The sequence below is a fragment of the Lepisosteus platostomus genome, chromosome 8 (genome assembly GCF_059453375.1).
Source record: "Lepisosteus platostomus isolate fLepPlt1 chromosome 8, fLepPlt1.hap1, whole genome shotgun sequence".
Taxonomy (NCBI): domain Eukaryota; kingdom Metazoa; phylum Chordata; class Actinopteri; order Semionotiformes; family Lepisosteidae; genus Lepisosteus; species Lepisosteus platostomus.
In genome coordinates, this window is record NC_142618.1 from 14468156 (window position 1) to 14493809 (window position 25654).

At 45.2% G+C, this 25654-nt stretch overlaps 1 protein-coding gene, 5 non-coding genes and 1 pseudogene across 8 annotated transcripts; 4 read left to right on the plus strand and 3 right to left on the minus strand.

The window, feature by feature from the left end:
* Nucleotides 1-178: 178 nt before the first annotated feature.
* Nucleotides 179-5939, minus strand: LOC148656102 (uncharacterized). Of its 2 annotated transcripts, XM_088642532.1 has the most exons (3): nucleotides 5781-5939; nucleotides 1831-1994; nucleotides 179-1165 (listed from the first exon to the last, which is right to left on the minus strand). In XM_088642532.1, exon 3 carries the CDS (start codon nucleotides 1059-1061, stop codon nucleotides 483-485), a length of 579 nt encoding a protein of 192 aa, XP_088498658.1. In that variant the 5' UTR covers nucleotides 1062-1165; nucleotides 1831-1994; nucleotides 5781-5939; the 3' UTR covers nucleotides 179-482. The 2 variants fall into 2 exon arrangements, with proteins under 2 accessions (XP_088498658.1, XP_088498659.1); XM_088642533.1 differs by lacking the exon at nucleotides 1831-1994 and having other exon boundaries at nucleotides 5781-5937.
* A 3296-nt stretch (nucleotides 5940-9235) lies between these two features.
* LOC148656103 (erythroblast NAD(P)(+)--arginine ADP-ribosyltransferase-like) lies at nucleotides 9236-16344 on the minus strand (annotated as a pseudogene). Its single transcript, XR_015940795.1, has 4 exons — nucleotides 16180-16344; nucleotides 15094-15774; nucleotides 13943-14060; nucleotides 9236-13867 (listed from the first exon to the last, which is right to left on the minus strand). The product of XR_015940795.1 is annotated as an erythroblast NAD(P)(+)--arginine ADP-ribosyltransferase-like (transcript).
* Nucleotides 16345-19020: 2676 nt separating this feature from the next.
* Nucleotides 19021-19102, plus strand: trnal-aag (transfer RNA leucine (anticodon AAG)). The gene has a single exon. It is a non-coding gene; the product is annotated as a tRNA-Leu (tRNA).
* Nucleotides 19103-19745: 643 nt separating this feature from the next.
* Nucleotides 19746-19818, plus strand: trnak-uuu (transfer RNA lysine (anticodon UUU)). Its single transcript has one exon. It is a non-coding gene; the product is annotated as a tRNA-Lys (tRNA).
* Nucleotides 19819-21462: 1644 nt separating this feature from the next.
* On the plus strand, nucleotides 21463-21544 carry trnal-aag (transfer RNA leucine (anticodon AAG)). The gene has a single exon. It is a non-coding gene; the product is annotated as a tRNA-Leu (tRNA).
* A 530-nt stretch (nucleotides 21545-22074) lies between these two features.
* On the plus strand, nucleotides 22075-22147 carry trnak-uuu (transfer RNA lysine (anticodon UUU)). The gene has a single exon. It is a non-coding gene; the product is annotated as a tRNA-Lys (tRNA).
* Nucleotides 22148-24248: 2101 nt separating this feature from the next.
* On the minus strand, nucleotides 24249-24330 carry trnal-aag (transfer RNA leucine (anticodon AAG)). Its single transcript has one exon. It is a non-coding gene; the product is annotated as a tRNA-Leu (tRNA).
* Nucleotides 24331-25654: the final 1324 nt, after the last annotated feature.

Here is a 25654-nt window from a genome sequence, read left to right on the forward strand (position 1 = left end):
GCCTAGGGCCTCCGAACACCAAAATCCGGCCCTGCCGGAAGCCTCTAGTAAAGTGTTAGCGGAGTGTTAGCTCTAAGTACGCTCCGAAGGGCGGGATGTGGGAAGAGGTCGCAGCACCCGGAGAAATTGGCCCTCGCTGGGAGAGACGACGCACACAGTCACTTACTGAAGCCGTGTGTATGAAAGACAGGATTTATTTGTACCGGAAGAGGCACTTTCCACAACATTAAAAAAACTGCTAAAAAAGTACATTGCCGTTTTAAGTATTTTTACAAGTCGGATTGGATGTTTTTTTTTTAAAAAGCGCTGTGGTCTGCGTTGTCTGAAGAACCGCTGGCGGTGCTTTCAGCTGCAGTTGGCTTTGCGGGGACACCCCGAGTGCAGAGCCTGGTTTGAGGAGGGTGGGGTGCCTGTATTTTTTTCCCCACCCTGTCCTCGCTCTTGCTCCCCCAAAATGTATCCCACTGTCCCCCCCCCCCCTCTTACAGCACAGTCATGTCCTCCTTCCCCTGCACAAGTGACTCGTCTGCTGCCCAGGAGGCGCTGCCGGCAAAGTGCCCCAGGTCCACCAGGAGCCCTCCCTTCTCCCCCGCCTGCTCCCCCTCCCTCTCCTTCTCTTCCTCCTCCTCCTCTTCCTCGTCCAGCTTGGCCCTGTCCCTGAGGTTGCAGCCTTCCATACTGGAGTAGTCATCCTCCGAGTCCTCGCTGTCCGACTTCACTCGCGGCCTGGGGGCGCAGGCTTCGACGTCCTTCTCTCGGTCCTCCTCCTCCTCCTCCTCCTCCTCGCCGCCCTCCTCTTCTGCCTCTTCGTCCCCCAAGCCCCCCTCTCTCCCCCCCCGGCCGAGCCCCACGCGGCCCTCCAGGGCCCGCAGGCCTGAGCTCGCCCTCTCCGCCTGGCCTCCCAGCCACGGGCCGAGCTTGCTCAGGGCGTAGGCCCCGTCCGTGGCTCGGTTCAGCCGGCGGTAGAAGAAGACGAGCAGAACGGCCAAGAGGAGCAAGAAGACGAAGAGCAGTAGGACGGTGGTGGTGCTGGATCTCTCCTCGGACGTAGTGTCACTCATCTCGGCGTCCGGCTCGGATCCTCGGTGCTGGTGCAGGAGTCGGGTTTGAAAGCTGGACGAGACGTGTCGCAGGTGGTGGTGGGATCCAGGATTGTCTGACCGGCCTGTCAGAGTGAGGGAGATGGTAAACACTAACTCACTGGACACAACCGTACATTAACATAACGCTACAGCCAAGTCATTACACATCAACCTGTCTTCCATCAGTCTGTCTTGAAAGAGGGTGTGTCTGGGTGTGGCTCAAAATAGTTAACACAGTGATTAACTCAATTCAATGAGGTAGGTAGAGTCTAACTTGGAGACAGAACAGGACCAAAAACAGTGAGAGCGAGGCAGTGAAAACCACAGAGGAGGGTGAGATTAACAACACACTGACAGGACAATCCAGTACTTTAACACTGCACTGAGAGAGAGGGCTTAATACCGACACACTGATTTCTAGAAGAGTATACAGATACAGTACTGTATTTGCCATAGGAGTTTTAAGTGTAGTAGAAACATAAAAGATTATCAGAGCTGTAGAAGTAGTTCTGTTAATCAAAGCTGTAGTTGCGTCAGCGGATGTAGTAGCAGCAGCAGCTGGGCTACATTAAGTTTCAGATCATAAATAAGGAAAACACTCTCCACTTGTAAGATTTATCTGTGCGTCTTTACAATGAAAGTCTTGACACTTCTGTCCAAGTGAGCAAAACACTTCAGTTTTCAGGTGGCTGCTGAGGCCGACTGGAACACCCTGCAGACAGAGAGCTGTCACTGAGCACATTCGTACCTGCGTGCAAGGGTTCCAGGTGTGCCTCACCCCTGCGCTGGCCGACACTGCCCCCTTGTGGTGTGCTTAGTCTGGCTGAGCTAGTGACTGCGGATTGGCGGTTGTTCTCTCTGTCTTGTCCTCTGTGCCACAGTGGCGTCGACTCTCGGCCAATCCTCACTGATCTGGTGAAACAACAGCCTGACATCATAGGATTGTCACACATGCTTGATTCATCTCACATTGGCTGTCGACAGTCACGTCAGGTCCGATCAGTCGGACCATCTTGCTCATTTTGCGGTTTGATAGTTGCTAAACAGCGACACTTGTTTCAGAAACCCTCAGATCTTCAGAAACAGCTTGTCTTACTCTATTCAATATTTGTTATTTTGTCCATTTGGATTTCCTATATAAATATTATATTATATTATATATATTATAGAAATTAGCAAATAAAAAATATCAGCCAGAAGGAAATATATTCCCTTTTTAGTGACTAGAATTCCGTTTTGTTACTGAGTATGAAGTTGTGGTCCTGTCTGTACTCCTTATGGTCTTATATACTTTGATAAAATCTTCTCTGAACTCTGTCTAAGGCTCTAACATCCTTTTTGTGGTTTGGTGACCAAAATGCTGCACAGTACTCTAATTTAAGTTTCACTAGTGCATTGCAGAGCTTAAGTATTTTCAGTTCCAGACTTGTTTCTCTATACCTGAGATTTCTGTTTGCTTTCTGTCGAGGACATAGAAGAATCTACGCAATCACCCAGATCCCAGATCATGTGTAGCTTCCTGCAGTTTAGAATCACCCTGCTCCTTAGACATGGCTCAGATGTTTTTATTTTGTGAAACTCAGACTTGCTACTGAACAAGCGTGAAGCCTCTAGTTTCAGAAATAATTTTAAATAGAAATTGTCTGAATAAGACAATGCATGCTTTTCCTGAGCTACAGCAATTTCAGTTCACCAGACATCAAAAATGTGCATTAAAGAAGGGAGATCTTTGTTAGCGATCAGTTGCACATGCAAGAAAATGTATCGTCTTGTCAGATTTAGAAATATCATCCGAAAGTCATAATTGAAGCGCATGTATCTGTGTGAGTCATGCGTGTGACAGCAAGGAGGAAATGGCAACACTGAACTGAGAACAAGAGGTGCTTCTTTACACAAAGGGTCGTGGGAGTATGGAACAAGCTGCCCGGTCATGTATTTGAAGCTGATCCCCTGATCCCCTGATGAGTTCCTGGGATCAATTAAGTAAGCAGATGGGCCTGATGGGCAGAATGACATCTTCTTGATTGAGACCAGTCTGATGTGAAAGACAGACGAGCGCATACGGTAACAGTTCATGCGACACTGGCTGTCCTTCATATCCACCACGACTGTGTCTCCCCCCACCCCTCCACCGGTATCTCCGGCTGGAGACAGGAAGTGGGCCGCTCGCCTCTGCAGCAGAGCTGAAGCAGGACAGGAAGTGTGCGCTCTCGCAGCGCAGTGGAAAAATCATGCTGAGCTTCGCACTCTCTCTCACTTCTCTTTCTGCGCTGGGGTGGTGCACCCGCTGCTCTGCTGAGGGGGAGCGGAAGAGAAACGTCTCGTTCTGAGTCACCGCGAGGCTGGCTCTGGCTGCTCTGGGTTTTACAGTTGTTGAATGCACAAGTAAGGCCTCGTTCGGCATATCCTGTACAGCCGTGGGCACCACATTTTAATAAAGATGAGCCTTGTAAAACACGAGGCAAAGGATGCCTGAGGAACCAGGGTGGAAGTGCATTTCAGAATGGGATGCACATCTTTACACAAGGGGTGGTTGGAGTATGGAACAAGATACCCAACAATTTTGTTGAAGCCGGTATCTTTTAAGTAATGGTTGGGTGCGACCCTCTGATCAAGACCGGAGACATCTCTTTACACAGAGCTCTGCAGTCTTGTTGCTGAACGAGCTGATGCCCTGGATTCTTTCAAGTGATGGCTTAACGAGATCCTCAGATTAATTAACTTCTATCAAAAATGCTGAATTTCCTCTTTTTGATAGAAGAATAGATTTCCTCTTCATGTTGGAAAGATTACAGAGAATCTAGTACTCATGTGGGCTTACGAAGAAATCACACTCAATAAAGATCGCTTATACACTGACTAGTGATTGCAGATTCGCTGCCTAATTAGTATTAATAAACTGACTAGTGTTCACTTATGCACTGACTTATCTCTGATAAACACTGACTAGTCATTTTTGGTACTCTAACATATTCACAAAATAGAAATCCCTGTAGCACTGAGAATTGATTGCTGATACACTGACCGATAATATCTGATCCACACGGAATAGCAATCACTGATACACTGTCTAGTGATCATAGTGATCACTGATACAAAGTGATACACTGACTAGTAACTGCTGATGTACATTCTGACATGCAGATTAGTGATTATAGCCAGCAGCTGTATCACCCTGTAGCTCACAACTGGCAGCCCACTGAAGCTCAGCAGGTGTGAGCCTGGATGGGAGACCACCTGGGAAAAACTAAGGTTGCTGCTAGAAGAGGTGTTAATGGGACCAGTAGGGGGTCTCACCCTGTGGTCTGTGTGGGTCCCGATGCTCCATGAACTGATGGGGACACTATACTGTAAAAAGGTGCCATCCTTTGGATGAAGGATGACCAATGTGCTGACTCTCTGTGGTCATTAAAAATCCCAGGGTGTTTCTCAAAAAGAGTAGGGGTATAACCCCAGTGTCCTGGCAACATTTCAAATTGGCCTTTCCAATGATGGCTTCCTCATAATCCCCATCTCTGAACTGGCTACATTACTCTGTTCCCCTCCCCACTGAGAGCTGATGTGTAGTGAGTGTTCTGGTGCATTATGTCTACTGTCGCATCATCCATGTGGAGCTACACACTGGTGGTGGTGGTGGAGGGGACTTTGAGTAGAGTCCAGAAAAGTGTAAGTATAAGTGTAAGCAATTATTAATTATTATTATTATTACCCCATTCACTGTATAGTGATGATTGTTTCACTGGCTAGTGATTACTAATTCACTGAATAATGAGTGCTGATACACTGACTAGTAATTTTCGAAACACATTGAGTAGTAATCACTGATACACTGACTAGTGATCACTTATACAGTAACTAGTGATCACTGGTATATTGACTAGTGACCACTAATTCACTGTGCAGCAACCCCTGATACAACGACTAGTGATCACTGATACACAGTGATCACTGATTTATTAACTAATTTATTAACATCCTTGATACACAGGCAAGCGATCACTGATTCAATAAGTAGTGATAGCTAATCACCTTGTGATCACCTATGCACTGACTAGAGATCACTGACACACAGGAAACAGTAGGGAGGGGCAGGAGGGAAAGACTGGGAAGAGTGGGAGAGACAGACTGGGAGGAGCAGGAGGGACAGTCAGACTGGGAGGAGCAGGAGGGACAGTCAGACTGGGAGGATTAAGAGGGACAGTCAGACAAGTAGGAGCAGGAGGGACAGTGCAGACTGGGAAGAGCAGGAGGGGCAGACTGGGAGGAGCAGGAGAGACTGCACACTTTGAGGAGCAGGAGGGACAGACTGGGAGGAGCAGGAGGGACAGTCAGACTGGGAAGAGCAGGAGAGACAGTCAGACTGGGAGGAGCAGGAGGGACAGTGCAGATTGCAAGGGGCAGGGAGGAGTTTATGGGCACGGACAGGAAAGAGCAGGGAGGATCAGATAGGGAGGGAAGAGGGGGAAGAGATAGAGGAAGGGAGGAGCAGAAGAAGAGCGATTGAGAGATTAAAGATGGTGACAGGGCAAGGAGAGCAAAAAGAAAGCTCTGCGCCAGACAGATGGAGAGATACTGAGATGAAGAGACCCCGGCAGCTCATACCCACTCCGGGTGACAAACAGCACCCCGACTGCAGAGTCAGCCCCCCAGTCCCCACCGAAATTACCCCCGACAGAAGAGAACGAAGCGAGCACTCACCCCCGCGGGCCGCGAGTCGGAGAACGAGCAGGAGACGGGCCGGGGTGACGCCGCAGAAGACAAGGGTCTGTTTCTGTCAAGTGCAGAAATCTGCTTTTGTGCACCAAGAGCGAGGGAGTGAGGGCGCAAGAGAACGAGAGAGCAAGGGAGAGAGAGAGAGAGAGAGCAGTGGGGGGAGGAGAGAGAGAGAGGGAGGAAAAGTGCTTTTCGTGTCATCAACAGATAAGAGAAGAGAAATTGACTTCAGCAGGGTGGTGTTTTAAATGAATACTCATATTCCAGGGAAGCGTCCTCTGATCAGGTTCAATGCAGAGTGTTCCAACACACTGAGAGACACGGACAGTGACAGACACACCCCGAAAAATTCATTACAGAGCCCAGAGAGCCTCAGAGCACACAAGGCAGTGAGAGAGCACAAGTGGAAACTACATAGATGTGTAACAGAAGGCACAAAGGGTTCTGGGAGTGTGCAACAAGAACACGAAATGGCTGAATGACTTACAATTAAAACTACTTACTACCAAATGGACCAGAGGGACCAAACGGCCTCTTCTCATTTGTGACCTTTTCACATTCTTCTCATCTAATGAGAGGGGAGTGAACTAGTCTTTATTTCTAATTCTCAGTATTGAAACACATAACAGCCTCAGAATGATGAGAGAGGCTCTAAACACAAACACTCCTGGTCCAGACAGTCAGATATGGGCTCAACTTCAGACTTCAGAGGTCTGGACAGATCGAGTGGGAGGAGAGAGGAGGGGAGGAGACATACTGCCCTCAGAGGACTGGGCAGACAGCCAGCAGGCACACAGCTGCGCTTCTGAGAGGGAACTGAAATAGAGGGCCCCTCCTCACTCCTGCTGCCTCTTTCTCACTCAAACCTGCCACAGCTGCCCCAGTGTGCAGGCACAGGCATCATGGGCACAGCACTGCCAGATGCAACTAGGGAGTGGTGCCCTGCAGGCAAGATTGCTCAGTGCCCACAGATCTACACAGGTTACACAGATCACAGCACCTCCAGGTCTGACACACTGGCCCACTGGTTGGACATATCCAGGCCCACTGAGTGAACACAAGCAGGCCCAGTGGTCTGCTTGAACTCCACTCTTCAGACACAGGTAAGACCCTTCCAGATCCACTGATCAGACACCACCAGGCCCACTGATCAGACACCACCAGGCCCACTGATCAGATACCACCAGGCCCACTGATCAGATACCAACAGGCCCACTGATCAGACACCACCAGGCCCACAGGTCAGACCCCACCAGGCCCACTGATCAGACACCACCAGGCCCACTGGTCCAACACCAACAGGTTCACAGGTTTGACACCACCAGGCCCACTGATCAGACACCACCAGGCCCACTGATCAGACACCACCAGGCCCACTGGTCCAACACCAACAGGTTCACAGGTTTGACACCACCAGGCCCACTGATCAGACACCACCAGGCCCACTGATCAGATACCAACAGGCCCACTGATCAGACACCACCAGGCCCACAGGTCAGACCCCACCAGGCCCACTGATCAGACACCACCAGGCCCACTGGTCCAACACCAACAGGTTCACAGGTTTGACACCACCAGGCCCACTGATCAGACACCACCAGGCCCACTGATCAGACACCACCAGGCCCACTGATCAGATACCACCAGGCCCGCTGATCAGACACCACCAGGCCCGCTGATCAGACACCACCAGGCCCACAGGTCAGACCCCACCAGGCCCACTGATCAGACACCACCAGGCCCACTGGTCCAACACCAACAGGTTCACAGGTTTGACACCACCAGGCCCACTGATCAGACACCACCAGGCCCACTGATCAGATACCAACAGGCCCACTGATCAGACACCACCAGGCCCACAGGTCAGACCCCACCAGGCCCACTGATCAGACACCACCAGGCCCACTGGTCCAACACCAACAGGTTCACAGGTTTGACACCACCAGGCCCACTGATCAGACACCACCAGGCCCGCTGATCAGACACCACCAGGCCCGCTGATCAGACACCACCAGGCCCACTGATCAGATACCACCAGGCCCGCTGATCAGACACCACCAGGCCCAAGGGTCTGACACCTTTAAAGTTTACAGGTCAGAGACCTTTAGGTCCACTGATTCAATACCATTAGGATCACACACCAGGCACCTCCACGCCATTTGTTGGAAACTCTCCAGACATTTGTCTGTTATGCAAAATGAGGACTCTGCAGAGAGATACCCCTGGGATTCATATCCAAACTTGGATATGCTGTTCTTGCATTTGTCTCTGTAGTGTGTATTTGTCTGGTTTTGCTTTTGCTTAAAACTGAATTGTATTTTTATTTTTACTGTATTTTATGTCCCAAGCCTTGGCACTACGTTTATTGTAGTTCTAGAGAATTAAAATGTTAGAATGAAAAGAACTGAGAGACAGGTGGGGGAGAAGGAGAGAGTGTTGAATTAATTAATCAGAGCAATGATCATTTTGAATTTATCACAGACATTTTTCCTTTTTTGTCTTTTGTTTATGCTCTTATTTTCCCAATCCCAGTAGTAAAGTAATGAAACTTCCTGAATTAGCTGTATTTCAACTGTTGTTTAGATTAGAGTTTAGTTTAGTGTGCAAAAGATTAGAAAAAGAAAAACACTGAAGAGTGATTAAAGACTAGTGTGACTGACGACTCATAACATAACAGGATGTGGTGAACTTGAGAACTGCTCCCTCTCTCTCCTCTGCCTTTCTATTTTTTCAAATTCAAATTCAAATTCAAGAGCATTTTTGGCATAACCAATGAATTATGTTGTTGTCAAAACAGATAAAATTTACATTCAGCATTTACAGAACAGGCATATAATTGAACATTTATATACATTTCATAATACATTATGAGATAGTCTCTTTCTCAGACTGTGACAGGAGATCACACACTGCATTATTATTGAGAGACAGGCTCACTGTCTGTTCCTCAGGCTGGAAGAGGAGATCACACACTGTATCATTATTATTGAGAGACAGGCTCACTGTCTGTTTCTCAGGCTGTGACAGGAGATCACACTGTATTATTATTATTATTATTGAGAGACAGGCTCACTGTCTGTTCCTCAGGCTGTGGCAGGAAATAACACACTGTATTATTATTATTGAGAGACAGGCTCACTGTCTGTTCCTCAGGCTGGAAGAGGAGATCACACACTGCATTATTATTATTGAGAGACAGGCTCACTGTCTGTTTCTCAAGCTGTGACAGGAGATCACACAATGGGCTGCAATCCAGTTTGAGTGGGTATATCAATGGATATTTTAATGGTTTTTAGCTTCTGCTGTGATTTCATTGCCTAACTTATGGTGTTTTTGCAGTGCTGCTCTGAGGCTGTCTCATGTCTATAGTGATCTGTCACTTGTCACTGCACACTGATCTGTCTCTCAGGTCCAAATTCAAATTAAAACTCAAATTCAAATTCGAGTTCAAATTCAAACAGCTTTATTGGCATGACCAAGGAATTACACTGTTGCCAAGGCAATAAGAATTAACAGAATGTTAAGGTGTTGTCAGACGAAGTGTGTCAGTGCGGTGTGCAGTTTGTGAGCTTGTGTGAATTAGATTGTTGGTTTAGTATGTGCCCCATGTGTTTGTGAAGCCACATCCTGTGCAGTTTGCTGCAGCAGCCCAGGTGGTTAAGCAATGACAGATTGATCTGCAAATCCCTGCACAGCACAGGCCACTGTATGATAACATTTCAAAAATAGCTCCACCACGCTGCAATACACAAGCCCATACACTGACAAGGAGGGGCTGACACAGAACTATATACTAGACAATCTGGAGAAGCAATGGCGAAATGATAGGATATATGGTTAAAAGTATAGAATTTAAATCAAGGAATGTCATGCGGTCCCTGAGTTGTTATGATATGCTGAATTAATTGCAATTCACTATGGAACTGCAGAAGGATGCTTGTAAGTTCTCTTTGATTGCAGCACCCCCTAGTGTGAGACAATCACCACTTAGTGAACAAAGTAGGCCTGGTGATTCACGAGTCAAGAGAAGAGACTCTCCACCAGCGGCAAGGCCATAAATTTGGGGCCACTACCTGGCAATGAATGCAATGAAGGACTCTTGTCAAGATTCAGTTTCAAGACTCCTTGCAACCATACCTTAAAATCGTCCATATATACGCTCACACCCGAGAAGGCTCCACAGCCGAAACGTTCTGTTTCATGCAGGGAATAAACATTTAACTTGTTCCTTTGCAGCCTACCCATGCTGATGCAGCTCCCTACTTCAACCTACTTCTGCTGCGACCCACTATGCCTTCCTCTAAATCTTTTTCCAGATCTCTTCGTCGTTCCTCCTCCTCCTCCCTGGGCTGCTTCCCTCCCTCTCTCACCAAACCAGCATCCCGTCTCTTCCCAGCGATCTGTTCCACGACCAGGCTTTCTCACCACCTCCTATTCCTTCATGTCGTCGTTATAATATCATTCCCAAAGGAGTTCGCCGGAAATGTAACACTTTTTCCTTTGACTCTGACACTCAGAGACTTCTACAACTATTTTCGCGGAAAATGCTTTCTACCATTTTCTCCATCAAACAACAGATGAACCTTTCTGCCAACAACATCAGAGAAGCTAAGGAATTTTAAACCTCACACCCGAAGAAGGCTCTGTCACGCCCTCTGCAGCCAGAGGGCGCTCCTTCTCTGTCCTGTCCCTAGTTTCCGGTCTGCTGTCCTTCCTGTCCCTCTCTTTACCTTGGGCTATATATTTCCGGGTCTTGCACTCTGTCCTGGCTCAGCATTGAGGTTCGGATGTCCTGAGACCCGCCTAGCACCAGAGCGCCCCACGTCCGCTCCCTGAGGGCATAGGTTTCTATACGGCACTCCTGAACTCTTTGCACTAATGAGCCCGGGCCTTTTCCCCATCTCGCCGCTACGCATATGGGTCTTTTTCCGCTCTCCTGCTCCCCACGGTTAGTCCCTTTGGACGTCCGTGACAGGCTCCACAGCCAAAACATTGTGTTTCCTTTCAGCAGACCTTAAACTTGTTCATATATATATATATCCTATGTACCACGAACACCATGTTTTACCATTTAACCAATGTCAACCAATGTTGACATTACAGTACATGAAGAAATGAAGTATAACCATGAAGAAATCACATAGTTATGCTCAAAAGAAACATAAACCTCAAGAAAACAAGGAATATCTGTTCAAATGCCCTTAGATACCACTATTTGGTCTTAGATCAAAGGGCTATTTATATTTAAACAGAAAAAACAGTCAGAATTCTGATTGCAACAAGCATTACAAAAAGGATTTAGATTATAATAATAGATTATTCGATCAAATCACATCGGATGAGGACCAAAATTTGGAAAAACAAGACACACCTTCAGTGGCGAAATGAGGTACAACCACCTGCCATTGCTTGTATTGCATATCAGGATTTTGACTTGACAAAATAGTGTTGCTGTAACAGAAAGATTAAGGTTCTGGATCCCGAGATGAAGTTAAACAGATGAGTTTATTGCATGCAAGGAACAATAAAGCCGAAGTCTTGTTTCCCGCAAGAAACAACAAAACCAAAGTATTGTTCCAAGTGCAGGTACAAACTTTTAGTTTATACAGTATTTTCTTTCCGCTTCTGACGTCACTCTGTATTATGGTAAAAAGGGGGGGTCATGGTATTTGGCCAGTTAACAGACCCTGGCCAAATGGTCAGTTAAGATTACGTCCCCAGGGGGTTCCTAGCTCGCATCTGGAATCCTTATCAGTTAACCCCCTTTCCTGCCATAAACTCCAGCCTGTTGTTTAGAAGTCTAAACCTCATACAGAAAGGATTTAATTTAACCCCGTCTTTCAGTTTTTATTGTATAAGACAGCACAAAGTGCTGGATATGATGCCACATCACATACTTCATTCCCTCACAAAAGGGTAAACTCAAAATATTCAATTAAAATACAATACAAGGGATAGTAATCACTTCAGGAAGAAGTGGGCTATGCTTGTTTGGTATCAAATGAATGGGCAAAACATGAGTAGTTCAGAAATCTCAATATCAGCCAAACAAAATGCAGACAAATTCCATTAGTACTCCAAAACATGAGTAGTTCAAAAATCAAAATATCAAACTCAGAAGAAGTTATGAGTTTTCGCAAATATTGAGCATTACATCCTGTCTCTCCTAATAGAAGCAATACAAGTTCCTGAAGGAGAGATATGGAAATATCAGATTTGAACTGGCCAACCAGAACCCTGGCAGACATGACTGACAAGTGATCTTGGTCTGAGGCTAATAAACAGGGCAAGCCGAGAACCACAATTTGGAAGTCAGGTCTGAGGATGGACGTTAGGCCCAGGAGGACAGGAGGTTAGTCCAGTGAAGAAAGGCCCAGGAAGATTGAAGTTCTTGAAGTTCGGCCCAAGAGGACTGGACGTTAAGACCCAAGGAAGCCAGCACACGAAGGCAAAGAAGTAGCAAAGAACTCAACTGGACCATCAGACACCCTGCTCCTTCCTCTCCGGCCAGCAGCCACAGCAAAGCTGGAAGAGCGCCTGAGTCACAGCACTCCTCGCCTAACAACTTGCCCCTGATCAGGTGATGTCTACCTGATAGGGATAGTGTAAAAGACATTTATCTTATGTCTTAGCAACCTGCACTTTTCTCATTCTCTATTTTCCAGCCATTTACTCATCTCTTTCCAGAAGCTTTCTTTTGTCTTACCCTGCAGCAAGAAAATGACCCAAAACATACGGCACACTTATCCAAGGAGGTCATCAGGAAGAAGTAGTGGAAACTGTTGAACTGGCCAAGTCAGTCTCCTGATTTGAACCGTGTTCTACTTCCTGAAGAGTAAACTAAAGTTAGACAACCCAACAAATATGTACAATTACAATTAATCAAGTGGACTGAACATGTTCAGGAATCTTTGAGAGCAAAGCACTGTGGAATGGTTTAGCACTTCCTTCGTCAGTGTCGATACATGAATCTGTGAGACTGCATTCAGGAATGAGGAGGATAAGTTTCAAATTCATGTAGCCATTTCCTCTGCAATGTGTCCACTTCCTATTGAGCTGCCAATTATTATTTGACACTTTTTTCATATACATCAGTTCTGTAGTCTTGCACAATGCTCATTTTTGTGGAACCTGTTACCCGTTTTATCGTTTTGTTTGCAGTTTCTGTTTCTGTTGCAGTGAGAGATCCCATGGCGTATGGGTCATGGAGGCACTTCTTACACAAAGAGATGTGGGAAAGTGTTAAAAGCTGACCAGTCTTGTTGTTGTTTCAGCCAGCCAACGGACTGTGCAGACATTGTATAGTGACACACTGTACACTGACAAACAGACTGTATAGACTGCATAATAATGCACACTGTACACTACCAAACTGTATAAGAAAACACTTGACAATCTCCGATGTATTACTGTCACATTATAGTAGAACAGTCCTGTTACAGTAGCAGCTACAGTCTCAGTACAGTAGAACAGTCCTGTTAAAATAGAGAATACAACCACAGTACAGGAGAACACTCCTGTTACAATAGAGAATACAACCACAGTTCAGGAGAACAGTCCTGTTACAATAGGGGCTACAGTCCCAGTACAGGAGAACAGTCCTGTTACAATAGGAGCTACAGTCCCAGTACAGGAGAACAGTCCTGTTACAATAGAGGCTACAGTCACAGTGAGTTTCAACAGTCCTGACATACTGAAAAGGTGCAGTAACATAAAAATACCTCTATGTCAATAGCTGTTTATAGTAGAAAGGCTTACAGAGTTAAAGTGAAGATTAGAAAGATTTGAAATTGCACACACTAAAAATATAACAGCCTCTTCTCCTTACTCAGTATAGATATCATCTTTTTAGCCTGAATAGCTTTAAAGTCATTAACCAAAAATAATTAATTTTTATTAATTTGTTACTCCCAAATCAGTTTAGTAATCAACGCTGCATTTCTAATTTTCCACCATCTATTACTACATCACATGAAGCATAAATACAGTTTTCAGTCATTAATTAATCTTCATGATTTCTCTCTTGTGAAGGATGGTAACAAACTGCAGCTGTAGTCAGTTCTCGTGTTGACCTGCGAACAGAGGAAAGATCAATATATCTCCAGCTCACGGAGACTCGGGAACCTTGTGAGCTGACGAAGACTCACCCAGTTGGACAGCAAGCAGTATCCTGGGCATTATCCCAGAAGGCCTTGCAGGAGCAGAACCACAGAGAGCACAGGAGCCAGGACAGAGGAGGAGAGGGTGCAAGGGGAGGACCTGGAGCTGGAGTACGAGAGGAGAGAGAGTCAGCTGGACAGAGAGAGGGTGAGGAGAACAGAGAGTTACAGATGCACATATCACTAGACATGACAGTCAGTACATTCTTCAATTAAAGCATTTCTTTTAGATGTACTGTACAGCCACTGAGAACAAAACTGCATGACCTTTAAAATGCACAAGCTGCGAATCTTTGAAATTCTTAAATATAAATAATCCATCCACCTATTTTCTAACCGATTCTTCCAAGGAAGAGTCTATCCTTGCAATTAACAGGTGAAAGACAGGATACACCCTGCAGGAGACGCCAGTCCATTGCGGTGCAGACACACACAAACACACTCACACCAATCTACACAGAAGCCAATTAACTTACTTGTTTGTCTTTGGAGAGGAAGCCCATATGAAATAGAGCCTGATAAACTACAGGCTCACTGACTACAGCTTGGCCATTAAAGCTGGACACAGACAGACCTGAGTGTCCAGAGAGGACTTGGTCATTGACCATAGCCTGGTCACAGATGTGGGGTGACACAGGCAGACTTGGCTTTCCAGAGAGCACAGACACAGTGCCTACAGCTTGTGCATAGAAACTAGACTGAGGCATACCTGGCTGTACAGAAAAAAACAAGCATAGTGACCGCAGATTGATCAGTGTGATCTCCTGTCACAGCCTGAGAAAGAGAAAGTGTGCCTCTTAACTAATACAGCATGTGCTCCCTCTGGAGAAATAAATATTAAATTCACTGCACCCATTCCACTTCTGTGTATCACACAAAAAGTTTAAGAATGAATGGGGGCCATTTGGAAAATACATATTGGGAAGTTCATTATTTTCAATTGGGGGCAGTAGTGGGATAGGTGTGGTAGCAGTGTAATGGTACTTGGGGAAAAACAAAATCCAGCCATTGGTGGAAATAATGGACTTATTTATAGTTCATAGCTCACTGTACCACATTATAGTCTCCTTTAATGCCAGTATATATGTTGTTCACATACAACTCTAAAACAGGGTATGAGAAGAACCCCTTGAACTTGCCTTGGAAAGAATGAACATGCATGATTACTGTAGGTACCACGGGACTGCAGAACAATCTTCTTCTTGCCTTTGTCTGTTTCTGTCACTGACTTCACCTTGAACTTCTCAAAGGGAGGGATCAGCACCTCGGCCTCAGCTGGAAACGGAGAACTTCTCAATGTCCACCCCATGGCAGGTCTGGATTTCGAAGAAGGTAGTATCTCCAAAAAAGTGTGCAAAGGCTTCATCTTTAGAGCTGGATGAAAACTGTCCGAATCTTATTTCTGAGTTCACTTCTGCCACAAAGTCTTCTCTACTTCCCCTGTACACCTTATAGCAGACAGTGAGTTGTTGTCTCAGCAAGCGGAGAGCGTCGGTCAGCAGGAAGTGAAGAGACTTGTATGGGTAGGTGTTCATGTACTTCCGCACGCTGCCCCCACTGCTTCTTGTGGCTTTATTGAATTCCAGGTAAATGGAGTTGGAGGTGTAGACAAAAATCGCTCTGCAGTGCTCGGGTGTTCCCCCAGGAACAGGTTCAGTGCATTCGACAACATCCCAGGCTTCACGAAATAGGTGGTTCTCCTTCTTCTCCTTTTCCAGAAGTCCTCCTTTTACTGTCACATTCAGCATCTCAGTCTGACAGCTCAGATACTGATCGTCGACTGAGTTCTCAGCCATATCCAGTTTCACTGTGTGGGGGAACTTTGATACAAAAATAGCAAATTAAGAAAAACAGCTTACAAAACATTGAAAAACAATCATGTTTTTCAGAACTTTACTTTGTAACATGATGACACCAGCTATCCTGTCCCGGACAATTTATTATTTTGAAATTTTTTGTAATAGTGAGTACGTAATTATCATACTACAAGACTGAAAGAGTTTTCAGCTCAGAATTCAAATGAATAATTGAGACAGTAGCTTAAAGGAAATTTATCGGTTGTTATTATATTTTACAATGTCACAGGTTCTGAACAGGTTTCACAAGGTGAGATCATTGCTGTGATGTCACTTTCTGTGAAGTCTGCTGGGCTATTTGCACAGCTCGAGGATGGCTGGGAGGTGTCTGTGAGATACAAGCACACATATATAAATACATAAACTCACCGATTGTGTAGGTTCTCCAGATGTAATAGCACCGAGCCCAACGAAGCAGACAATCATCCAGTGAGTCCTATCCTCCCACATCTTGGGACATCAGCACTATATTGCTATGCTGTCTGTTACACACACACACGACAGTGAGCGCTCCAGCAGAGCGGAAATATGACAAAGTGCTGAAGAAATACAGACCAAAGGTGAAACTCTCTTCCTCTTGTACTTTACATATGCACAAACACACGATTTGTTTTAAGGGGATTTATACATGCCATAAAACAATTTGCATTTTATCTAAATATCTTCGGGTGGCATGGTGGCACTTGGTTAGCATCACAGCTATGCAATGCAAAGGCCCTGGGCTCAATGACTAGGGTGCTACATGTGTGGAGTTTGTATACTCTCCCTGTGTTTGTGTGGGTTTCCTCTGGGTGCTCCAGTAGTGTCCCACAGTTGAAAAACATACCAGTTGGTTAAGCTGGCTCCTGGGAAAATGTTTGTGTGTGAGACCTGTGACAGACTGGTGTCCCTCCTGGGTCTATCCCTCCTTGTGCCCATGGGTTGGTAGGTTAGGCCAAGCAGGGATTTCTGTCTTAAAGGTCTGAGGAGCCTTCAATTAACTTTTACGTGAAAGATATATGTGCTTCACTTTCCTATTCTAGGAAGAGATACAGTTGAATAAAGTGATGTTTTACTGGATGTGTTGACACATGTTCAAAATATATTTACTGACATCTGAAAGGGTTTTTTTTCCCTCATAGATCCCTAAAAAGAGAAATGAAGAAGTAATTACTGTAAACCATTATTGTTCCACTTTCACTTCTAAACAATCTAAACTCTGTTCCGGTTTGATTGGTGCATTGAAAGTGTTCTTAAATGGGTTTCTTTAAATGTGTGACCTGAAAACGGGACCTACCTAAACGTGTGCTTTCCGTTTCCATCTATCTGGAAAATAAAATCATTATTATAGCAAAGCAGTAAAGATATTTTATATCCAGTAAGTGAAATCCTAATGATTCCCTAAATAAATCAGACCACTCCAAACTGGTTTGTGTTTATAAGAAACACACTCTATTCATACAGTGGAATAGGAGAATGAGCTTTAAAATGAGTTTCTCATTTTATGTGGATTATAACGAGACCTGTGGTATGTAATGAATGAGCCAGTTGGAGTCTCCTGTCATTATATTACTGAACACTACTGATTAGGATGCACTAAAGGCACAAAAATTTCAGCCTCCTCAGATATTCCTGCATGACATTTTAACACCTCAAGGTAACATTTTAATTTGACTGCTAGTCTGACTATTTCATGCACCGGGAGGTCTCTAATGCGCATTTGCTTCCCTCTGCTGTTTCTCTGCGGTACTGCAGCCTGTTTGAACTGGTATGTAGAAGAGATACGAGGCTCAGCGACCGTCCTGGACTCATCACTGCTGAGAAGATCCAATAGCACGGAAACCACATTGTTTGTATCTTCCATTTGTCTAGTTAGGACCCTGATAAATCTATTCTAAAATATACTATATATCTGCTATAAAGATTGTATGTTATAAGGCCTTTGTGTTTTCTAGTGTGTATTTTTTTTAACTAACTTTGCAAATCACCGGGTCTCTCGGTGGCTGATGTGACTCAGCATTCATTAAGCATTCCGTTGTATCGGAGCTGTTAATGTTATTAATATTAATGTAAGTCATATTTATAAATAATAGGGGGTCTTTAATTAACCAATGGGCAAGAAACTGCTTCTCATGTAGTTTGACCACGTTTATCATATTGGACAACTTCATACAACAAAGAGTGAGGATTTCATTAAAGCTCCTTAAGAATGAATTTTTGGGGGGTTCTAATCCCATATCCGTTCTTCATATCTCCAAGGTCCTCCAGTTTATTTATTACATGATTTTATTGTTGCATTTATTTTCACAGAAAGGGGAAACCTGCCAGAAACAGTGTGAGGAGCAGCAGGGAGGGAGAAAAGCACCTGAACTCAGAAGCGACAGCAGACACGGAGCTTCAGGAGCAGGATGGCAAACACAGTACCTGCTGCAGGCTGGCTCAGGGCACGAGGAGTCCTCCTGGCTCGCAGGTCTCTGATCCCAGTCCGCTCTGCTGCGGCTCTCCAACACCGGGGATCCTGCAGAAGAAGACGAAAGGGATGAGTCTCAGGACTCCACAGGACGAAGGTGTCAGAACCCTCACCAGGACAAGGGCAGGGTGAAGATAGTGAGCTCTGTTACAAGAGAGCTGCAATTATAACCAGCTCTGTGAGTTTAAGCCTTTGCTTACCACACAGGCTCATGCTGAAAGGGGAATCTGAAGTTGATGGAAATTAGTCCTGCCTGGGTGAACAGAGTCTTTGTGCACTGAGAGGCACATCAGGCCAAAGTGAATTCCACACTCTCCCACTGTCACACACAGACTCCGAGCTGTTGTGTTCCTGGCACTGGAAGTGGAGCCCTGCCCTCATGGCACTATCCCACAGAGTGTCTCTGAATCAAATACAGCAGACTGAAATGGGAACTATGCGCCTCTACCCCCAGACTCCAAGTGAGGATTTTTGTCATTCAAATTTTAAATTGACCTCCTCCTTGTCGCCAGATCGAACTCTTTAAAAGCTTCTAATTTTAGCAGGCGCTACTCCTGTAAAAAATGACTTCAAGGACGCTATACGTAGAGCTCTGAACCCTGCCGCTCAGAAGAACTATATCCAGAGGTGCCAGAGAAGTAGAGATTTCGCCAAGAGAGAGGAAACATCTCAGTAATCCAAGGTGCAGTAGCTTCCCCGCGTCCAACGACAAGAGGTGACGACACCCGTCATTCTCTATGACAGCAAGAAAGGAAGCGGCGGGTAGCGTGGCCGAGCGGTCTAAGGCGCTGGATTAAGGCTCCAGTCTCTTCGGAGGCGTGGGTTCGAATCCCACCGCTGCCAATACCTTTTGGCCTCCCCGCAATTTGACCAGTTGGAAACAATCCTACTGTTCTTAAAGTAACGAAAAATAACATGACACTATTGCAAGAGGCGGGAAGCTGTGATTGCAATTCATTTCTCATCCCTGCGGTGCACGTTTTACGACCTGAACTGTAATACGTTTTTGTGATCTCCCGTGGGAGAATTTCTCTATATTTTATCAGTTAATTCGCAGTCAGAATAAATCGCAATTAAATACGGGTCAGAAACCGGGAATGGGAGAACGTAAACCGTACTCGTACTGGGTTTCACAGGGATTCCGAAATGTTTCATGCAAAATAATTCAGGTTTGTTTGAAGATATAATTTAAAAGTATCCTGAAAATTCCTAGCGTCCAGTCTATGAAGTCGCTGTCACTAAACTCCGACATGATTTCCCGCAGATGTGCACAGTGCCTTTACTTTTCTCTGCCCTCGATGAGACGGAGGATGAATTAAGGGAGCCCCTTGACGCCCCATGTCTCACTGTATTATTCATCCTACTGGGAGTGGTGCTGTCGCTTCTGGGTAAAATCTGTCGGGTGTCGTCCCAGACGGGTCAGGTATGACTGCGCTTTGCCTCGCTTGACTCCCCAGGACACTGCCGGTAGTCCGTGCTTCTCAGAGCCCGGATAGCTCAGTCGGTAGAGCATCAGACTTTTAATCTGAGGGTCCAGGGTTCAAGTCCCTGTTCGGGCGATTGATTTTCTTGTGCCAATATACTTGGTCTTTTGGTCCTTTAGTTTCTCGAGTTGTACCGTGTATATTTTCAATGTTAAATACGTTTCAACCTGTTGCATTTTTTTTCACATCCACCAGCGCTATTCCAGACGGCACAAGAGATGACAGGTGACGTAGTGTAACTGCAGGCTAAAATCCCCCAACAACGATACTTCCGTGCTTGATCGATTTCCTTCTCCCTCTGTCTTGGTTGGGGACATGCTTAGCATGAATGAGGTCCCGGGCTCAATCACAGAAATCACCAGGAGTTTTATATCGGCTCAACTCATACTGCAAACTACGCTTGAGTCAGTGGAAACTTAACTCGTTTCCTTAAAGAGCCCGCTGTACACGGTGAAATTCAGACACTCTCGAACTGTTACGATGTTTCTCGGCGCTTTTAAACATACTTCCAATGCATTCGCTTTATTTAGAATAATTTAAAGTCATCTGGAGAAAAGATCGTCTTTCTTGTCACGGCTGTTGAAGAATTGACCTGTTGACTCTCAGCCGGGTTTACTTGAAAACCCGTTCAGCGAGCGAGACTCCCTCTGGACTCCGCACTGAGCTGAGAGCTGCGCGAATCCTCACTGTACTGTTACAAGAGCTTTCATGGAGATGATCTACATAGAGCGCAGCGACAACAACATCGTGAACTGTTTCGCTATATGAAGGAAAAGCTATAAAGTGATGAACTTTTCAAAGAACCACGGAGCGACGTGAAAAACTGAAATGACAGAATACCGACTACTACAGTAGTACCAGAGTCTGTATTTGACGCTTTTATTAGCAGACCATTCTTGAAGTTAAAGGCACGATGAATTGCTTAACACTTTAATGCGACTATAACAATTCAGTGTTAAGTCTTGTGGGAAGTCACGAATTTCCCATTTTTGGCGTCGAAAATAGAATACTAATTTCGTGGGTTTTAAACAAGTTTAAAAGCATCATGAAGGATCAAACAAGATTGAAATATTCTTATAAGTAAATATTTTAATACCTTCGCAGTTTTTATTCTCATGGCGCCTCACTCGATATTACCCTTCGGGAGATTGTGAAACCCCTACGTGCTAAATACTTAAAGGCAAGGTTTTCTAGATCCCACAGAATTTCTTCGAGTGAAATTCCGCAGACTTAAATGGGAGCTATACACTTCAACCGAATGTGGGTTTGTGTCATTCAAATTTTAAATTAACCTCATCCTTGTCACCAGATCGAACCCTTTAAAAGCTGAAGTAGTTCAGGTGGGGAGCTGGGCCAGCATGCGTAGGCTGCAAAGGAACGAGTAAAAGGTTTATTCCATGCTGAAAAAAAAGAAGAAAGAAAACACGTTCCGGCCGTGGAGCCTTCTTCAGGTGTGAGCACCCTTTAAAAGCTTCTAATTTTAGGAGGCGCTACACGTTTCAGAAAGCCTCCTCCTGTAAAATGACTTCAAGGACGCTATACATAGAGCTCTGAAGCCTCAGGCTAAGAAGAACTATATGCAGAGGTGCCAGAGAAGTAGAGATTTCACCAAGAGAGAGGAAACATCTCAGTAATCGAAAGTTCAGTCGCTCCCACGCCTCCGACAAGAGGTGACGACACCCGTCATTCTGTGAGACACCAAAAAACAGCAGTCTAGCGGGTAGCGTGGCCGAGCGGTCTAAGGCGCTGGATTAAGGCTCCAGTCTCTTCGGGGGCGTGGGTTCGAATCCCACCGCTGCCAAAAGTTTTTCGACTCCCCGCCATTTGACCAGTTGGAAACAATCCTACTGTTCCTGAAGTAACAAAAAGCTGTGATTTCTTATGCGATTCATTTCTCATCTTTTCGGTGCACGTGTAAGACCAGAACTGTCATAAGTTTTTGTGATCTCCCGCTGGAGAATTTGTCTATATTTTATCAGTTAATACGGAGTCAGAATAAATCGCAATTAAATACGGGTCAGAAAGCGGGAATGGGAGAACGTAAACCGTACTCGTTCTAGCTTCGTCTCTGAAGTCGCTGTCACTAAACTCCGACATGATTTCCCGCAGATGTGCACAGTGCCTTTACTTTTCTCTGCCCTCGATGAGACGGAGGATGAATTGAGGGAGCCCCTTGACGCCCCATGTCTCACTGTATTTCTCATCCTACTGGGAGTGGTGCTGTCGCTTCTGGGTAAAATCTGTCAGGGGTCGTCCTAGACGGGTCAGGTATGACTGCGCTTTGCCTCGCTTGACTCGCCAGCACGCTGCCGGTAGTGCATATTTCCCAGAGCCCGGATAGCTCAGTCGGTAGAGCATCAGACTTTTAATCTGAGGGTCCAGGGTTCAAGTCCCTGTTCGGGCGCTTGATTTTCTTCTGTCAATTGGAAACATTCAAAACAAAACAAAATTCAGTCTTGAGGTGTTACGATGTTTCCCTGCGCTTTTTCACGCACTTCCAATGCATTAGCTTTATTTTAAATAATTTAAAGACATCTGGAGAAAAGCAGGAAAATATCGTCTTTCTTGTCACGGCTGTTGAAGAATTGACCTGCTGGCTCTCAGCCGGGTTTACTTGAAAACCCGTTTAGCGAGCGGGACTCCCTCTGGACTCCGCACTGAGCTGAGAGCTGCGCGAATCCTCACTCTACTGTTACAAGAGCTTTCATGGAGATGATCTACATAGAGCGCAGCGACAACACCGTGAACTGTTTCGCTATATGAAGGAAAAGCTATAAAGTAATGAACTTTTCAAAGAACCACGGAGCGACGTGAAAAACTGGAATGACAGAATACCGACTACTACAGTTTTCTCACACACGTATGAGGTTGTGGATATCACGTCAGCAAGTGTGCGCGTTGCTCTTCTAGACCTTGATACAATGAAGTCATTCGAATGATGTGGATTCTTGTCCCGCCAGAATCGCGGTGCACTTGGATTTAAGCGTTCCCAGTCCTCAGGAGACCGGCGTTGTCAACGAGAGGACTTCTTCACAATCGGAAACGAATCAGAAGTCACAAGGGAGAAACTACAAGTGCGTTTAACACCGAGCACTCGCGCACCTTTCTTGTTAAAAGATTCTAGATGTATGGAACAAGCCTGACACACAATACACAATACAAATGTACACTTGAAAATACAAAGTCCTTAGAACACCATGTAACATTCAGTCTATATAGCAGATATATAGTCTATTTTAGAACAAGTGTTTCAAGGTCCTAACTAGACAAATGGAAAATACAAACAATGTGGTTTCCGTGCTACTGGATCTGCTCAGCAGTGATGAGTCCAGGACGGTCGCTGAGCCTCGTATCTCTTCTACATACCAGTTCAAACAGGCTGCAGTACCGCAGAGAAACAACAGAGGGAAGCAAATGCGCATTAGAGACCTCCCGGTGCAAGAAATAGTCAGACTACCGGTCAAGTTAAAATGTTACCCTCAGGTGTTAACGCATTATGTAGGAAGATATCAGAAGGTTGGAATTTTTGTACCGTTAGTGCATCCTAATCAGTAGTGTTCAGTAATATAATGACAGGAGACTCCAACTGGCTCATTCATTACATACCACAGGTCTCGTTATAATCCACATAAAATGAGAAACTAATTTAAAAGCTCATTCTCCTATTCCACTGTATGAATACAGTGTGTTTCTTATAAACACAAACCAGTTTGGAGTGGTCTGATTTATTTAGGGAATCATTAGGATTTCACTTACTGGATATAAAATATCTTTACTGCTTTGCTATAATGATTTTATTTTCCAGATAGATGGAAACGGAAAGCACACGTTTAGGTAGGTCCCGTTTTCAGGTCACACATTTAAAGAAACCCATTTAACAACACCAATCAAACCAGAACAGAGTTTAGATTGTTTAGAAGTGAAAGTGGAACAATAATGGTTCACAGTAATTACTTCTTCATTTCTCTTTTTAGGTATCTATGAGGGGAAAAAAACCCTTTCAGATGTCAGTAAATATATTTTGAACATGTGTCAACACATCCAGGAAAACATCACTATATTCAACTGTATCTCTTCCTAGAATAGGAAAGTGAAGCACATATACTGTATGTTTCACTTCAAAGTTGATTGAAGGCTCATCAGACCTTTAAGGCAGAACTCCCTGCTTGGCCTAACCTACCAAGCCATGGGCACAAGGAGGGATAGACCCAGGAGGGACACCAGTCTGTCACAGGTCTCACACACAAACATTTTCCCAGGAGCCAGCTTAACCAACTGGTATGTTTTTCAACTGTGGGACACTACTGGAGCACCCAGAGGAAACCCACACGAACACAGAGAGAGTATACAGCCAGCGTTGAGGAAAACATACTGTCGAAACTTGACATTGCACGACTTGTTTTCCAACTTTCTTCCTCTTGCAGTGGTGGTGTGTTATTTTTCGTTACTTTAAGAATAGTAGGATTGTCTCCAACTGTTCAAATTGCAAGGAGGCCAAAAGCTATTGGCAGCGGTGGGATTCGAACCCACGCCCCCGAAGAGACTGGAGCCTTAATCCAGCGCCTTAGACCGCTCGGCCACGCTACCTTGTACGGCTAACTTCCAACATATCGTGTCTCGAAAAGAGAACGGGGGCGTTTTGTCGGGATATGTCATATCGCGATTTATGGACCAAAAGTGGCGCCATGACAGTGATGCACCAGTCGCAATGGGTATCGCGATGTGATCGTGATGCGCGCACTCTTATCGTGACATGCTATCGGGGTCGTGAACGCGCTGTGGATGCCATGACATTCTTTGTCTGCTGTTCAGTTTTGACCTCAGTGCGACTTCTCTTAGATTGACCAGTAATTGGAAACCAATGGATGTGTTACTGTATATCCAGCGTGCTCACACAGCACACACGGTTAACCGGGGCTACAGTATTTGGACCAAGAAGAACTTTCATCACCTGTGTATCTACACGTTCTCGGAACTTCCGCTGTGGCGCTTTACCCAATCAGAGTATCGATTCTCACTCTTCACCCAATCACAGCCCGAACTGCTCGGGGGTTTAGCCAATCGCGGGTCTGAGAGCTGAGAGCTAGCAGCGCCAGGTGGATCGGCTTGTTTACTGTCAATGAGAATCTATTTTTAAAATGCTTTACTTATTTGCTTGGTTTTTTAACGTCTTTATTGATTCACAATGTCCCATACTCTTCGAAATAAATACATTTTTAATTGCAATATAACTGTCTCCACTGCTTTCTGCAATGAATACAGGGTAGTAGTAATTGGTTAGCACTGGAATGCGACTATAAGAATTCAGTGTTAAGTCTTTTGGGAAGTCACGAGATCTTCAGAACTAAATATTTTAATACCTTCGCAGTTTTTATCTTCATGGCGCCTCACTCTGTATTACCCTTGGGGCGATTCATTTACTCCAACCTCTGAAAGCCATATGTGCGTGCACGTTCTTCTGGCATGTTATGCTCAAGTCCGCTGAATATTTAAAGGCAAGTTAAAAACTCCGTGAAGTCGGCCCCCGTACAGAGTGCACAAACGATGAAATCCAGCTCACTCGTTTGTGCTGTTGAAAGTAGCGTTTGTGCTGCTTTCGTTTCCGAGACGCTTATATAGAAGTTTTATCAGTAACTGGACCAAGACCGTGTCTCTCTTTTGGATGAAAAGTGCAACTTCACCATTTGTCTCCTATGGAATTTCGGTGGAAATATGCTCCCGATGAGAAGGTATTTCTCGATCTTGACCGTGTACGACATCGATGAGAAATGAACTGCATCAACCAGCACAACGTTCTTCCTCTTGCACGTTTGGCATGTTTTTTTCGTAACGTTTAGAACAGAACTGTTGTGTCGCGGTCTTTCACTTTCGCTGGCCCGGAGAATGTCGGGCGTCTTCAATTGCATTTCGC